The following is a 15,727-nucleotide window of genomic DNA, read 5'->3' on the forward strand; positions in this document are numbered from 1 at the left end:
TCCTACCCATTTTGGGTTACTTTCAACCCAGCAGTGTAGTTATTTTTAACCAATAGTTGGGTTAAAATCACAACCCAGCATGCTGGGTTAGACGTGTAACCCAACCTGCTGGGTCAAATTAACCCAGCGTTGGGTTTGTCCCTTTTTGACCCAGCGCTGGGTTACAAAATAACCCAAATTGGGTTGTTTTCAACCCAGCATTTTTTAGAGTGTAACCAAATGACAAAAGTGAAGGAAAATGTCTTGAGAAAAACCAAGCTCAACTGGGCACGACCAGCATGATCAGTTCTGGCCAAATTTCTTGTGCAGATTATTTTATTGCTTTTCATAAGGTGATGCAATGGCGCAGTGGGTAGCGCTGTCGACTCACAACAAGAAGGTTCGAGCCTCAGCTGGGTCAGTTGACATTTCTGTTTGGAGTTTGCTTGTTCTCCCCGTGTTTGCATGGGTTTCCTCCGAGTGCTCCGGTTTTCCCCACATGTCCAAAAATTTTAATTTGGTAAGCAAAATTGTCCATGATGAATGTGTTTGTGATGAGTGTGTATGGATGTTTCCCAGTAATGGGTTGCAGCTGTAAGAGCATCCACTGCGTAAAACATATGCTGAATAAGTTGGCAGTTCATTCCGCTGTGGCGACCCAAAATTAATAAAGGAACTAAGTTGAATGAATGAATGAATGTTCATAAGGAAGATATCTAGGGCTCTAATTTGACGGTACATGCGCAGAGCACAAAACGCAGGGCGCAAACGCTTTCAGGGTGTGTCAGGACGCGTTTTTGCTAATTTAAGGACGGAAAATCTGCCTTGCGCCAGGACGCATTGTCTAAAAGGGTTGACTTTATTTTCTTGATGAGTTATAGGTGTGTTTTGAGAATAAACCAATTAGAGTCTCATCTTCCATTCCCTTTAAGACCCAGCTGCGTCGCGCCAAGAGCGTATTCACTATTTACAGGATGCAAAGTAAGTCTAAGTGGAAAAAATTAGCATTTCACAAGCAAAAAGTTAACAGTTGACAGTTTTTAACAGAAAACTGTTAAACAGAGCATCTACTGTGTGAGAATGAGAGATAATGGATCACTTTAACTTTCGCTCTTGGATAGGGAAACCTTTACGCACAGACATCAATTAGCCTATAATTAATTAATTTTGTTTGTTAAGCCAAAAGATTTGTTTCAAAACTATTTCTAAATTCAGTTCTAATTTCCAGCAAATGAATAAATGATTATTAATAACAAAGTTTGGTCAAAATACTGAGTTATTTCCAAATACACCTGCTATGCCCCATATGGTCTAAAACCTGACAGGTGGACAAATCTAAGCTTGTTTTTAATGAAACAAATATAAATAAGGATATAATAAATAATACTGCTAATAATAATAACATTATACAAAAGTAACTTGAATGAACTAAAAAAGCCTCCCGAGATGAAGAAAGTATGAAGGCAGTGGTTTTTAAATTCATGTAGGCTAGAAATTAATATGTTTTGTAATATTTTAATCATTTATATTTATATCCTATATATATATCCTTAATATATTATATCTTTTTCATATGTAAAGATATTTGCGTATGCATCTTGTGTGTAGTGTGTAAGCCAGGCGCACTTTGCGCCAGACAATAGACCGACTTTGTTCAGGTCTAAGGATCAGACTATTTACAGTTTCTCAAAATAGCAACGCGCTAAAACACGCCTGCTTTTTTAGACCTGAACGCCTATGGACGCACATTTGAGCGCAAATGCATTTACTATTTAAACAGCGTGGCGCAATGCCTCAAAATGACCCTTGCGCCAAGCTTAAAGTAGTAAAAGACTATTGCTAAGACTAATGTGACAATTGTAATTGAAAAAAAATCAAACAAAACAGAGAGGTTTCCGGGCACTTTGTGTCAAGATGATTGATTGTTATTACCCTCATAAAAATCCGTGTTTATTCCGTGTCTCTCTCTCTCTCCCTCCGGAGAGGGAAGCTGTCAAAAAAGCGGGTGTGAAAACTTCGTGCGCGCGCGCGCATACATAGACCCTTAACTTACACAGCCAGATTTGAGATAGACTTTAAACAGTTTGAAACAAGTAAAAAAGTTATTTTTTTAAAAAGTTAAGAAAAATAATTAAATAAAGAAAATAAATTAATTCTTAAACGTAATGAAAACACATTTTAAGTTTTAAAAATGAGTCGAATAGTTTTAAACAAAACGACAGCTTGTAGCCTAAGTACTGCAAGTGAAATGTTTTTTAAAAAAGTAAGTATATGTTAAGAAAACGAAGTAAGTTAGGAAAAAAAAGATTTAGTTGATCTTCAGGAATATCCGGACTTAGATCCTCACTCGTTGCCTGTTAGAGAAGAAATGATGACAAAACTAGTCTAAGACACCGCCCCCCAAACTCCGCCTCTGTACCACCCTCAAAATCAAAATCTTATCCGAGAGCAGTGAAAAGTGCGACCGCTCTCTCCTGATGTCAAACACATAATGATTAAAACATAAGAAACGAGGAGACACACGTAACCCCGCCTCCAACTCCGCCTTTAACCACACCCCCCAGATTCAGCCAGCCAATCACGAAAAGGCACAGCGGAGGGTCGAACATGATTGGTTCTAGGTTAAAACCAATGCTGAAAAATAAAAATACAAAATGTTTTAAAACAATTTAACTAGTTAATAAAACATTTTAAACAAATAAATGTTTTTCACAAATACTTGTTTACTAAGTTTTACGAAAATAATAGGCCTATGTTTGAAAATGATTTGATAACTATGATCATTTGAATTTATGTGATAAAAACAATATACTATGATATTGTTATAAGAGATTAGATTGTTTTGTATGTTTTTTTATTTATTATTTAAATAAATGTGTTATTTTCATTTAACATTGTTATTTGATGTAATAGAATGAATTATTATTTATTTTGTAACAGTTTTAAAAAGTGAATCTCCCTATTTACTCTTAGACGGACATACAGGCAAACGCACACACGCACGCACTTTCTGTTATCAGTCTAATACCAGATTCTCTAAACCTAATTTAAACAGGAATGTTGGGTGTTTTACAACAGGGTGTCCTGCATCTCTAACAAAGATCCATGTGGTAGGGTCAGAAAAAATGTTTGGCATAGAAAGAAAAAAAAAACCTCAGTAATAGTAAATTATCTGTGTTTTTTCCTTTTAAATGTTTATTTTCTGATCTGATACCATATTCTAAATATAATTCCACCATGAGTAAAACATTTTCTCATTAGGAATACATAAATTATATTGTTTTTTAAACATCATTTATTTGTTTGTGTGTTTGTTTTTTGCAAAATAAGTTACTAAGTAAATCTAAGTTTTGATCAAGTTTCTAGCTGTGCAAACAAAGTTACAAGCTAACTTTGTCTAATGTAAATACAAACTATGTTACCACTTCACTACTAATGTGTATTATAAAAGCAAATGCATAAATCTAAGTTAGTAAACAGTTAAACACAGATATAGTTACATCAATAATTAAACTATTCAATCTCATATAAGTCTAAAACATGAAGACTATGTTTTATAAATGTATTCATTAACTTTGGCAAAGTAGTCATATTTTTTTCATTTTTTAGTTAGTATTATTTAATAAGACTATCAACTGTTTTTAACTTTGAAAACCCCCACATTCCCCAACATTCACACCCCCCTCACAGCACACACACCAAATGCACGCACACACACACACACACACACACACACACACACACACACACACACACACACACACACACACACACACGCGCGCACACCCACACCCCCCGCGCATGAGCACTCTCTGTTATCAGTCTAATACCAGATTCTCCAAACCTAATTTAAAAAAACAGGAAGATTGGGTGTTTTACAACAGGGTGTCTGCCACATCTAACAAGATCCATGTGGCAGGGTCAGAAAAAGGTTTGACACAGAAAAAACTCAGTAATAGTAAATTATCTGTGTTTTTTTCCTTTTAAATTTTTATTTACTGATCTTATACCAAATTCTAAATATAATTGTCTCATTAGGAATACATAAATTATATTGTTTTAAACATCATTTGTTTGTTTGTGTGTTTGTTTTTTGCTAAATAAGTTACTAAGTAAATCTAAGTTTTGATCAAGTTTCTAGCTGTGCAAACAAAGTTACAAGCTAACTTTGTCTAATGTAAATACAAACTATGTTACCACTTCACTACTAATGTGTATTATAAAAGCAAATGCATAAATCTAAGTTAGTAAACAGTTAAACACAGATATAGTTACATCAATAATTAAACTATTCAATCTCATATAAGTCTAAAACATGAAGTCTATGTTCATAAATGTATTCATTAACTTTGGTAAAGTAGTCATATCCTTATTTCATTTTTAGTTAGTATTATTTAAAAAACTCTCAACTTTTTTTAAAATTTGAAAAACCCCACATTCCCCAACATTCACACCCCCCTCACAGCCCACACCAAATGCACACACACACACACACACACACACACACACACACACACACACACACACACACACACACACACACACACACACACACACACACACACACATTTTACTCCAGATACAAGCTGAGGTATTTACAATAGGTGTCTGGTAAATTACACCCCCCCATCCCCAGAGAACTCTTTTTTTTCCACACATCGACAACTTTTTGACTTTGTTTAAACTTTGTATTAAATAAAATTGATGATATTGTTAGAATATAAAACAAAAAGAACACTTTTTAAAAACACATGTTCACGTATGTGTAAACACAACACACACACACACACACACACACACACACACACACACACACACACATACATTTTAAAATAATAAAAAATAAATAATCTATAATATTTAAACAAATTCTATTACGTTTTGAATGTTTTAAATGACCGTGTAAAAATAAATCTAAATTACATTCATAAATGTAATATATATATATATATATATATATATATATATATATATATATATAAATAATGTATATGTAAGTTTTACATCATGTACTGTGCTTTATTAACTGAATTTGCATAAACAGCAACCCCTGCCGTTTTTACAACGGGGGAAGACAACCTCCAAATCATCATCCTTAAATTGAGCAGAAAATGTTTTAGTTTTTCATACTGCATTTGTCTTCGACTTTAAAACGCATTGAATCCTTTTTTTTCAACTCTGTTGAATTTACTCAACGATGGCTGCCAACTTTGAAAGTAGGTCCACTTTTCTATTTCTATTTTATGTTAATTACATTTAGCTTTTTAATTTCATTAAATTACGATTATTCTTTTAATTCATTATTTTTTCTTTCTAGCTCCAATTGAATTTGATTACAATCTCGATTTTGGTATCGAATTGGATATGATCCTGGAAACAATTTGTAAGTGGATTCTTTATTTTATTTTATTTTATATATATTTATTGTCTGTTTTTAGTTTTTATGTATAAATTATTATTGCATGAATGTTAAATATATTTTGTTTTTTCCATTTTATCTTATGGTATTACTAGTTGATGAAGGCCAACTGTTTAGCTGTGATGAGCCACCAACTACGTCACAGGCTGTAATAGATACAGATTTGGTAGAGGTTGTGGTGGTCAGCGAATCAGCCGCTGAGACGTCAGAGACTTCGTCGCGATCTGTTGCCACACAGACAGAGGACGCGTCTTTTGAATTGAACACGGACGAGACAACATCTCCGAGGTCTGGACACGCTGACGGGTCAACCACTGGATATGGTCTTGGCCAGAATAAGAAAATACTTTCAAAACCTGACAACGATTCTGACGAAGAGAAAGGTATGTATTAAATATTCATTATGATTTATCATTTTTATGATTGTATCATACGATAGGTAATTTATATATATTTTTTTCTTTTAGAACAAAATTACGAATCCAAAGGAGCAGATCTCTGGCATGAGAATGAAGAGAATGTGATAGAAGGAGCATATGATGAAGAGTCTTGTGATATTGAAAAACACGTACCAGGAGAAATTTTAGATTTATTTAGACCGAAAGATCTAGCACATTTGAACTATGAAATTATGTGCCGGGCAAACCGTAACTTCGAACGAGTTTTACGATTGAATTCAGCGGCGCTGACCTTCGAAGAAACCACTGATGCTGTGAGAACTGGTCAGGATCTGGTTATAAACATTTTACAGAGTGTTGTCAACTTCCAACATCAGAATGCAGAAGTTCTAGCACAGAGCGCCTTATTTTGGAGGAGCTGTCACGAGGAAAACCAACAACGGTTTCAAGATTTTTTTCAGTACATTTTCGGTGTACCAGAAAAGGTAGAGGAACACAGAAACGAATTACGGCTACTTGTTAACGGGGTCACCCTTCTAGGTGAGAGATTAAATGTTATCCAACGTATGACAAGTGACATGTACAAGATACTTACAAAATAACAATAATTATACCATTTGTATGTATGTATGCTTTTTTCTATTTTCTGTTATTCGATTTTTTTTATTGTTTGATTATTGTGTGATTATTTGATGTTATAGTTTTTCTTTTGAACTTATTCCCAATTAGTCTATTTTTATTATCGTATTATTACGTTTATTGATTGTATTCATCTGTTGTATATTTCTGGGTGAAAACACTTTTGTTTTGTTTGTTACTTAAACCTTGGAATCTTTTTTTCAAATAAATTTCAAAATGGGTACTAAAAGATGTCAAACTGATTTAAATGATAATGATGATGATGGTACACAGAGAGCAGCTAGACTCCGATATGATAATGAAAGCAATATTGAACATTTACAAAGGTTAATAAATAATCAGTTAGAAATGTTACAACCTCAAGATCTTAACATCACTGATCAAATTCAGAATTTCATAAATAACCAATTAGAATGGTTAGAAATCCCTAACAATGCTGTACAAGTTGGACAAGGTCCCAACGATCGGTTTAATTATGATCCATCGCTACCTCAGATGGGGTTAAACCAAATTGAAATCGATAGATTAATTACAGAGGGTGGTAGTGTTGGTGGTTTTAGAGTTACCCCAAGACTAAATTTTAATGCTCTAGAAATTCACAGAACACTTAATTTTCGTGATATTATCACAGACAATCTAGCAGCATACAATATTCTTTTTACAGATATTTTAAATGAGATTGTAACGTTTTCTAGATTATTGGCTGGGCAGAATGGATTTATTAATATATCTCTGAGGGGGCATGATTTACCTTCTGATATTAACTATGTACTAAGTCCAGAAAATGACTACAGTGTTGAATCATTTGCTGATGAAATAGAAAAAACTCTCCAAAGTAATATAGACATACCGGTAGACGCACCGTTAGAGTTGTCCGTCTCAATTGTCAGAAACAGATACGGTGGTGTACGTAGAAAATTAACTGATTTGGTACATAATGATGTTATCAGAAAAAATAAAATGAATCTATTTTGTCCCATAAACATCTCAAACAACATTTGCTTTAGCATGTGTCTAGCTTATTTCTTAAACCCACAAGCTCCCGAAAACGAGCTGATAACACAAGCGACAGACATTCACACCTCGGCGGGGTTTGGCATACAAGACCAAATAGCGTTCAGTGATATTATTAAATTTGAAGACCATCTCAATGTTAAAATCGTTGTTTTTCATCGATCTGTTAGCGGTAAACTAGAGATTTACAAAAACAGTGACAATTTGCACCCTAGAACAGTACATCTGTATCTATTCGATAATCACTACTATATGATAAAGAAATTGAATAGTTTCATAGGAACATCCTATGTATGTGATTTTTGTTTTCATGGTTATAAAGACAAAAGAGAACACAAATGTAAATTCATGTGTAACATATGCAATAACCCCGAATGTGTTAGTTTCAGTAAATCGAAAAAAACATTCAGGTGCTTGGACTGCTCTAGATTGTGTAAATCGGATTTTTGCTATGAGATGCATAAACAAAAGACAGCCGATGGTCGACGATCACAGTGTGAACTGATAAAATTTTGTGACAAATGCCACAGAGTTTACAGAGCCAAATTATCTGGGGGTAAATTAATCCACCACAAATGCGCGCCAACACGTTGTATTCATTGTAATGAATTTATAATGAACGATGACGAACATAATTGCTATATTCAACCTATCGAACTGGATGAAATAAGTGAGAAATATGTATTTTATGATTTTGAAACCATGTATGAAAATGAACGACACATCGCAAACTTTGTTTGTGCAATCACGTACGACGGTGAAGAATTTACAGCCGAAGGCTTGGACTGCGTTGAGCGTCTAGTGAAGTATTTTAGACGTCCGAAATACGCAAACTACACATTTATAGCACACAATGCTTCAGGCTTTGACTCTTATATTTTATTGGAATATTTCTCCAGCGTCGGTCTTGCGCCCGAAATTATAATGAGAGGGGGTAGACTAATTTTTATTTATGATAAAGCATTCAAAATCAGATTCATAGACAGCTATAACTTTCTAGCTATGAAACTATCAAAAACAACCGCTGCTTTCAATCTTACTACAACTGAAAAAGGGTTTTTCCCACACAAATTCAATAGATTAGAAAATTTGAATTATGTTGGCCCCTATCCACCAAAATGTTATTATGATTATGACATGATGAGTGCGGACGATCAAGCTAAATTTGACTCGTGGTACAATGAAGTGTGTGGTCAAATATTTGATTTCAAAAAAGAGATTGCGCTGTACTGCAGAAACGATGTGGTTTTACTGCGAGAAGCGTGTATGAAATTCAGAGAAACATTGTTAGAATGTACCGGAATTGACCCGTTTTCAACTAATACACTCCCTAGCTGCGCTATGAAAATCTATAAAACAAATTTTTTGACAAGAGACACAATAGCTTTAACACACGACAAAGCTTACATTAACCAGTTCAAGTCTTTTTCAAATGAATCAATTGAATGGTTGGAATACATTAGTAAAACCAGAGGTGTTGATGTTCAGCATGCGTTAAACACAGGCGAAATTCAATTCGGACCATACTTTTTGGATGGATTTTATGAGAAAGATGGTGTTAAAATTGCGTTAGAATATCTAGGTTGTTACTTTCACGGGCATTGTTGTAAATTTAACCCACACGACCGACACCCTTTTATTAAAAAAGCTACATTCGCAACACTCCGAGCGCAGACTGATCATAAACTGGAAACATTAGAAAAAATTCATGGCTTGAATGTTGAATACATCTGGGGGTGTGAATGGGCAGACGCTAAGAACAATGACCCTGCTGTGATAACCTTTATGCAAACCTACAGCGCAACCAAGCGGCTTAACCCGAGAGATGCACTTTTTGGTGGTAGGACTAACGCGTTAAAGTTACATCATAAAACTGAAGATGACGAGACGATCAAATACGTCGATTTCGTCTCTCTATATCCGAGCATGCAAACAAAGAGACAATTTCCGATTGGACATCCAACAATAATTTTAAAAGACTTTGAACCGATTGAAAATTATTTCGGGATTGTCAAGGCATCAGTTTTACCACCACGGGGTTTATTTCATCCAGTTTTACCTATGAGGTGTAATAAGAAATTAATGTTTCGTCGAACTTGTGCTGAAAAACAACTTGAAGAAAGTTGTACACACACTGACGAAGAACGTGCGTTACATGGAACGTGGGTTACTGCGGAGCTACACCAAGCCATTCAGAAAGGCTATAGAGTGATTAAAATTGATGAAGTGTGGCATTTTCCAGAAAAATCAGACACGTTATTCAGTGATTATGTGAATACATTCCTAAAAATCAAACAAGAAGCATCTGGCTTCCCCCCAAATGTAGTGACGGAGGAAGAAAAAAAATTTTTTGTCGAAAATTTTTTTGAAAAAGAGAGAGTCGAGCTTGAACTTGAAAAAATATGTCTAAATCATGCACGTAGATAAGTATCCAAGGTCTTTTTGAACAGTTTGTGGGGGAGGTTCGCCATTAAAAATAATTTTACATATTCAGAATTAATAAGAGATCCTGAACAATTTGCCAGATTCATTTTTGGAAACGGTCGCATAGTGAAACATTTCTCATTTGTTTCAGATTCAGTCGCATTGATCCAGTGGTGCTATCCAGATGATGTGCCTTGTCAAACAAAAGATGTTAATGTATTCATAGGTTGTTTTGTTACAGCCTACGGGCGTTTGGAGTTATATAAACAACTTGATAAATTAGGTGAACGTGTACTATACACTGATACAGATAGTATTATATATGTATCAAAACCCAATGAATGGCAACCTGAAACAGGTGTCTTCCTGGGTGATCTATCTGATGAAGTGGGTCCAGATGATTCAATTTGTGAGTTTTCTGCATCCGGTCCTAAAACGTATGGATACAGAACTGTTAAGGGAAAGTATGTCTTAAGGCTAAAGGAATCACCCTGAATGCTGAAAACGTTAAGCAGATTACGTTAAAAAATCTGACGTGTCTGGTAGAAAAATATACAACAGCGGGTGAAGTGTCACAGCTAGTAGCAATCACAAACACGATTGTTAGGGATAAAAAAAAGTTTACTTTGCACAACAGGTCATTAAAGAAAAGATTCCAAGTGGTTTACAACAAACGTGTTCTCTTACCCAATTACACCACATTACCATATGGGTACTAATGTTATGTACAATGCTTATGATGATGAAGATTTTTTTGATGTACGTTTGGAACACCCCTTTTCCTGTATTATTTCGGGGCCCAGTAACAGTGGTAAAACATTTTTTGTAAAAACGTTATTGCTTAACTCTGACAAAATGCTCAATGTGAAATTTGATAATGTGGTTTTTGTGTATTCATGTTGGCAGAATATTTACAGTGAACTGATGTCATTGTATAATATAAAGTTTATTGAAGGTATTCCTGAGTCTTTGATTGATTTACTGCCTGCAAATAAAATTTCTTTACTGTTTTTTGATGATGTAATGGCTGAGTCATCTAATAATGAACAGGTTCAGAAAGCATTCACTCAACTTGTTCATCATAATTCTGTATCTGTCATATTAATTCTTCAGAATATTTTCTGTCAAGGCAAAGCCATCAGGACTATCAGCCTTAATGCCAACTATATAATTTTATTTAAAAACCCACGAGATAAAAATCAGATTGCAATTTTAGGTCGTCAAATGTACCCGCAGAGCGGGAAATTTTTCATGGAATGTTATGAGGATGCTACAAAAATACCATACGGTTATTTGCTAATAGACTTTAAAGCGAGAACACCAGAAAAGTTTCGCCTCAGAACATCTCTGCTTTCAGAGTATCCGGTTGTGTATGTGCAGAAAAAGAAAGCTCTGAAACGCGGTATCAGATAAGAAAATGAGTGTGAGACTTTGCAGAAATTTACCCCTTTTAAAACTATTATATAAAGCAACACCAAAGCAGCGACGTGCTATTTTACAATCATCCTCCGATGAGCTCATATTAACGCTTTGCGAAGTTGCTTTAAACGTACTACACGGGACTATACCTTTAACAGCTAACCAACATCAGAAACTCAAAAAGAGAAAAAAGGAGATTAAAATTACTGCCGATCAAAAAATCAACGTCAAGAAGAAAAGACGAATTTTAAACCAGCGAGGGGGTTTTCTACTACCTCCATAAAGTTAACCTCCACTCCACAGCTGCCCTGTCCTGACCTATTCATGCATCTCTAAGGACCGAGCTGTCCCGGGAGAAGCTTGCTAATATACAGAATTGGACTCAAGGCCTTCTGGGCGTTCAAAGCATTTGCAGACCTGGACAGATTTGTCCAGCCCATCACCCCCTTGTGCTGGAAAAGGGATTCATTCTCCCTATGAGCTATCAACCAAGGCTGAACCTGGACGGGGGCGTCCCGCGAGTCACTTTTAACACTCAAGGCAGGGATAGTTTGTCCCAATTGGAACGTAGCCAAGGCAGAACCTGGACGAGGGCATCCCACGTGACACTTTTAACACACAAGTTAGGGCTAATCTGTCCCAATCGGAACGTAGCCAAGGCAGGACCTGGACGCAGCAGGCATACAGCGTTGAACTAAGAAGACAGGGCTCATTTTTGTCCCCACTGAATTTACTTTTACCACACAGATAATAAATAAAAGGAATAATGAAGACACTGAACACCATTTGACCGTTAAGTTGTACAATATTTATTCAGGACGATTCAGAGTCTTCTGTTTGTTCGAGCGGGCGAGCGCCCTGGCTTTTCCCTTTGGCAGGGCGCCATGGCAGCGTCCTCCTGCTGGTTCCCTCCTGGAAAAGAGACACATAAAGGGAAGTTAGCCAATGCCACACGTTCTGCTGTCCACGCCAAAGAGAATGTGATTTTTACCAGGGGAGAGACGGAAGTCTCCGTCCTCTTGCGCCCTTTCCGCGGGGGGCTTTCAGTGCCCGCTGCCTCCCCATCCTCCTCCTCCTCCTCCTCCTCCTCCACCAGGGCCCTTTCAAAGAGTCTGCGGCGCTCGCGTGCTTGGAGAGGTCCGAGGTGAAGTGCGTAGAACTTATCTGAGGTTGAAGTGTCATGGCACATGAATTGCGCCACCTTGCGGCGATCCTCTGAAGAGTGTGCATTCTTTGCCTGCGTCGGAGAGAGACAGAAGCTTGATTAGGATAGAAGCCGCCGCTGGTAGTTACAGGGGCGTCACAATGCCTACTCACATGAGTCGCGATCGCAGTGCGTACGTCAGTAAAGGTGGGTTTGCCTGGAAGGCCCATACTGAGCCAAGCAGACTGAAAGTACTTGTTCAGGGTCCGACAAGGACTGGCTCTGGAAGTGAAAAAGAAATAGGTAGCCTGGCTCCCTCCGGGGAGACCAGCCCGCAGCGCCAAAAACCTGCGGAACCAGCTGTATTCCTCCCTGTTTAGGGACAGCTGAGCCGCCCCAAAGGCTCTGTTTGTTTTGTGAGTGGTAATCTGCCATCAGAGAACAAGCAGTGAGTGAGTGAGTGAGTGAGTGAGTGAGTGAGTGAGTGAGAGAGAGAGCATGCTACTGGTGACCCCCACCTTACTTGCGCCATACTCACGTTAATGACATAAGCAGACTCGTCGGGGCTTCTGGAGGCCTCTTCAACCTCCTGGATTGTGAGATTCTGGAAGACTCCACAGCGGTGCCCAGAGATGGAGGTTAGGTAGCCAGTCAGAAAGCCATAGAAGCGCCACTGTTGCCTAGTGCTTGGGTTGGATTCGAGGCTATCTGGTGAAGGACATTAGACAGATTAGACCACCGACGGTTCTATTTCCTTTCTGGGTCACCAACAGCTCTTGGCTGCTGGTGACTTGTTCTCCGGGGCGCCAGCAGCTCAAACAACAGCTGCTGGTGGCCCGGAGAGGAATTGTGCGTTTCTTCTTCAGGGGCACCAGCAGTTCATGGACTGCTGGTGCCCCTGAAGAAGAAACGCACAATTCCTCTCCGGGCCACCAGCAGCTGTTGGTTCATCCAGCCACGTCGGTCTGCCCCCCTTCCCCCCCGAATGAGTCCCATTCGCGGGGGAGAGGGGCAGACAGACGTGGCTGGATGAACCAAGGGCTGTTGGTGCCCCGGAAGAACGAACAGGGGGAATCGCTGGAACGGCGGAAGGGCTTGCTTACCTAGCAGGGCGGGAATTTTCCTCCCAGCGGTCCGGTGACAGCGCACCAGGCTGGCCTTGGGGATCAGTCGGCTTTCCTTCGCCTGCTTGGTCCTTACCTCGTGCACGACGACACGCCGGCGTATGCCGCGGATGAGGGCTCTGACCTCCCTTCGAATCAGAACCAGAGCCGTGCTGGAGAGCTGACAGGCGGCCGGCGGCGTCTCCGAGAGGTAGTCTAGGAACTGAGCCACGTTCTTCAGGTAGTGCTGCCTGGTGGGCTCGGCCATGCGCGTCTGACCTAGCCGGGCGGCCCACGCTCGGATTCGGGCTGGTTGGTTGAGGAAGAGGAAGTCCCCTGGCTCCGCGGTGCCCCTGGCCATGTAACCAAGGAAGGCTTTGATTCTCCCCAGCTTCGAAGTGACGTTGTTCCGCAGGCGGGGGGTGGGCTCGCTGCCCAGTTGGTACCCTTCGAACTCCCCCAAGAGAAGGTCTGTGGAACGAGCACAACCAAGAGTCAACTTCCCCGAAGCCACACACCCAGCAGAGCGACAGTGACGTGCCTGAAATATACTCAACTCAGCGCGGGGACGTGGTCCGGGAACGGGTAGGGTTCCAAAGCCTCCGGAGGCTCGGGGGGCGTCGGACCTCCGGCCGCGCCTCGCCCGGGAGCCGGTGGTGCAGGAGGCGACCTGGTTCTCCTCGCCCGCTTCCTCCTCCTTCTCCCCCCTTCTCCCTTCCTCAGCTCCCGGTAGAGGCGTGTGATCTGGAGCAGGGTGGACCGCATCTTGGTAACCTGTTTCCCCAGGTCCGTGAGCTGAGCCTGTATGCGCTCGGTGGCGCGCCTGCAGCCGCGGTCGGCGCACGGGCGGCCGGCCTCTGGGTCCTCCGAGTCCCGCTCCCCCTCGGAGGACGATGCTAGCTGGGACACGACAGGGATTGCAGGCTGGGTGGACCGCAGCCACTGCAACTCCCGAGCTACTTTCCGGCGTTTCGCCCTCCCCATAGCCTCTTTCCTTCCCGAGGTCGAGAGCTCCGCGTGCTGCCTCAAGTGCCTGTCTAGGCGGGCTGGCGTCCGGCGACATCCCGGGACCGGGCACGGTGTCTTCCGCGTGTCCACGCGGCCGGCGGCCAGCGCGAGAAGCAGCCGCTTCTCGTCCGAGTTGGCCACCTTGTGAACGGCCGTCAGGTGAGGCGCAAGCCGGCTGTAGACGTTGAAGCATAGGGCACATTCAGCCATGACCGTGCCAGAGCCAATGCAGAGGGGGAAAGGGGCCTGCACGCCACGTGCGGCGGTTAATAAGCGGCCGGAGGCGGCGTCCACTTCCGCGTCATGACGTTGGTGGACCCGTATTTCTTAAAGGGGAAGGACACCCCCCCGCACCAGGAGGTGTAAGCCGATGCCCTACGGAGATCCATTCGGTTCAAGCCTTCTCTTGTTACGACTTCTCAAGTAGGGGGGAGAGGGGTGTCCACCTCACTCCCTTCCCCCCTTTTCAAAGGAACCAGAGGGGGTGTCCCGTTAAACAATTCACCCCACCGCCCCTTCATCGTTGCCCCGGTCAGCGGTTCGACACCTCTCTCTCTTGTCACGACTCGAGTTGGGGAAGGGGTGTCCCACCTCACTCCCTATCCCCCCTTCATTTTGCTGTTCTGGCCAGCGGGAGCTTTTCCACAGCCATTCACGTTCACTTTTTCCACCCCAAAAAGGGGATTGATTGTTTGAGCCCCATCGGGGGGGGGGGGGGGGGGACAGCTCCACACGCGCCAGCCGCGGGAGCTTTTGTGACCTGCTACAACCAACATGGGATACGCACCAACCATCGAAAGGGGAGTCCAGACAGCCCGTAACCCCGGCACCACTGACCCTGGCACGTTTCACCTCGCCGGAGTCCACTAGCTTCCCCTCCCAACCAACCACCCTCACTCCCCCGGGAGCAGGGTAGGCGGGGTGGGGGTCAGCCGGGAGCCAGCAAGGATAAACCCAGGGGGTGGGCGGCGTTGCGGGCGGACGGACGGGATGCAGACGCACACACTCGGGCGGGGGTAGAATCGAAGCCCACACCAGCTCGTTCCCTACGCTGCCCCTGGGGCCTCGATTCACCACGCCGGGTGACTCGACCGAACCCACCGAACATCCCCCAGCCCTCGCAGGGCGAGGGGCGTGGGGCGGGGGCACGGGCCGAGTATCGGCGCGGGGGAAACGGAGT

The 15,727-nt window shown here is 41.3% G+C and overlaps 1 protein-coding gene across 3 annotated transcripts; it reads right to left on the reverse strand.

The window, feature by feature from the left end:
- Window positions 1–12,077: 12,077 nt before the first annotated feature.
- Window positions 12,078–14,804, reverse strand: LOC147837841 (uncharacterized). Of its 3 annotated transcripts, XM_087312733.2 has the most exons (6): window positions 14,097–14,803; window positions 13,540–14,010; window positions 12,975–13,144; window positions 12,610–12,864; window positions 12,284–12,529; window positions 12,078–12,204 (listed from the first exon to the last, which is right to left on the reverse strand). In XM_087312733.2, the coding sequence occupies exons 1-6, from the start codon at window positions 14,755–14,757 to the stop codon at window positions 12,106–12,108; spliced, it is 1,902 nt and encodes a 633-aa protein (XP_087168859.1). In that variant the 5' UTR covers window positions 14,758–14,803; the 3' UTR covers window positions 12,078–12,105. The 3 variants fall into 3 exon arrangements, with proteins under 3 accessions (XP_087168859.1, XP_087168860.1, XP_087168858.1); XM_087312734.2 differs by having other exon boundaries at window positions 12,284–12,864; window positions 14,097–14,804; XM_087312732.1 differs by having other exon boundaries at window positions 12,078–12,529.
- Window positions 14,805–15,727: the final 923 nt, after the last annotated feature.

The sequence above is a fragment of the Danio rerio genome, chromosome 25 (genome assembly GCF_052040795.2).
Source record: "Danio rerio strain M-AB ecotype USA chromosome 25, GRCz13ab, whole genome shotgun sequence".
Taxonomy (NCBI): domain Eukaryota; kingdom Metazoa; phylum Chordata; class Actinopteri; order Cypriniformes; family Danionidae; genus Danio; species Danio rerio.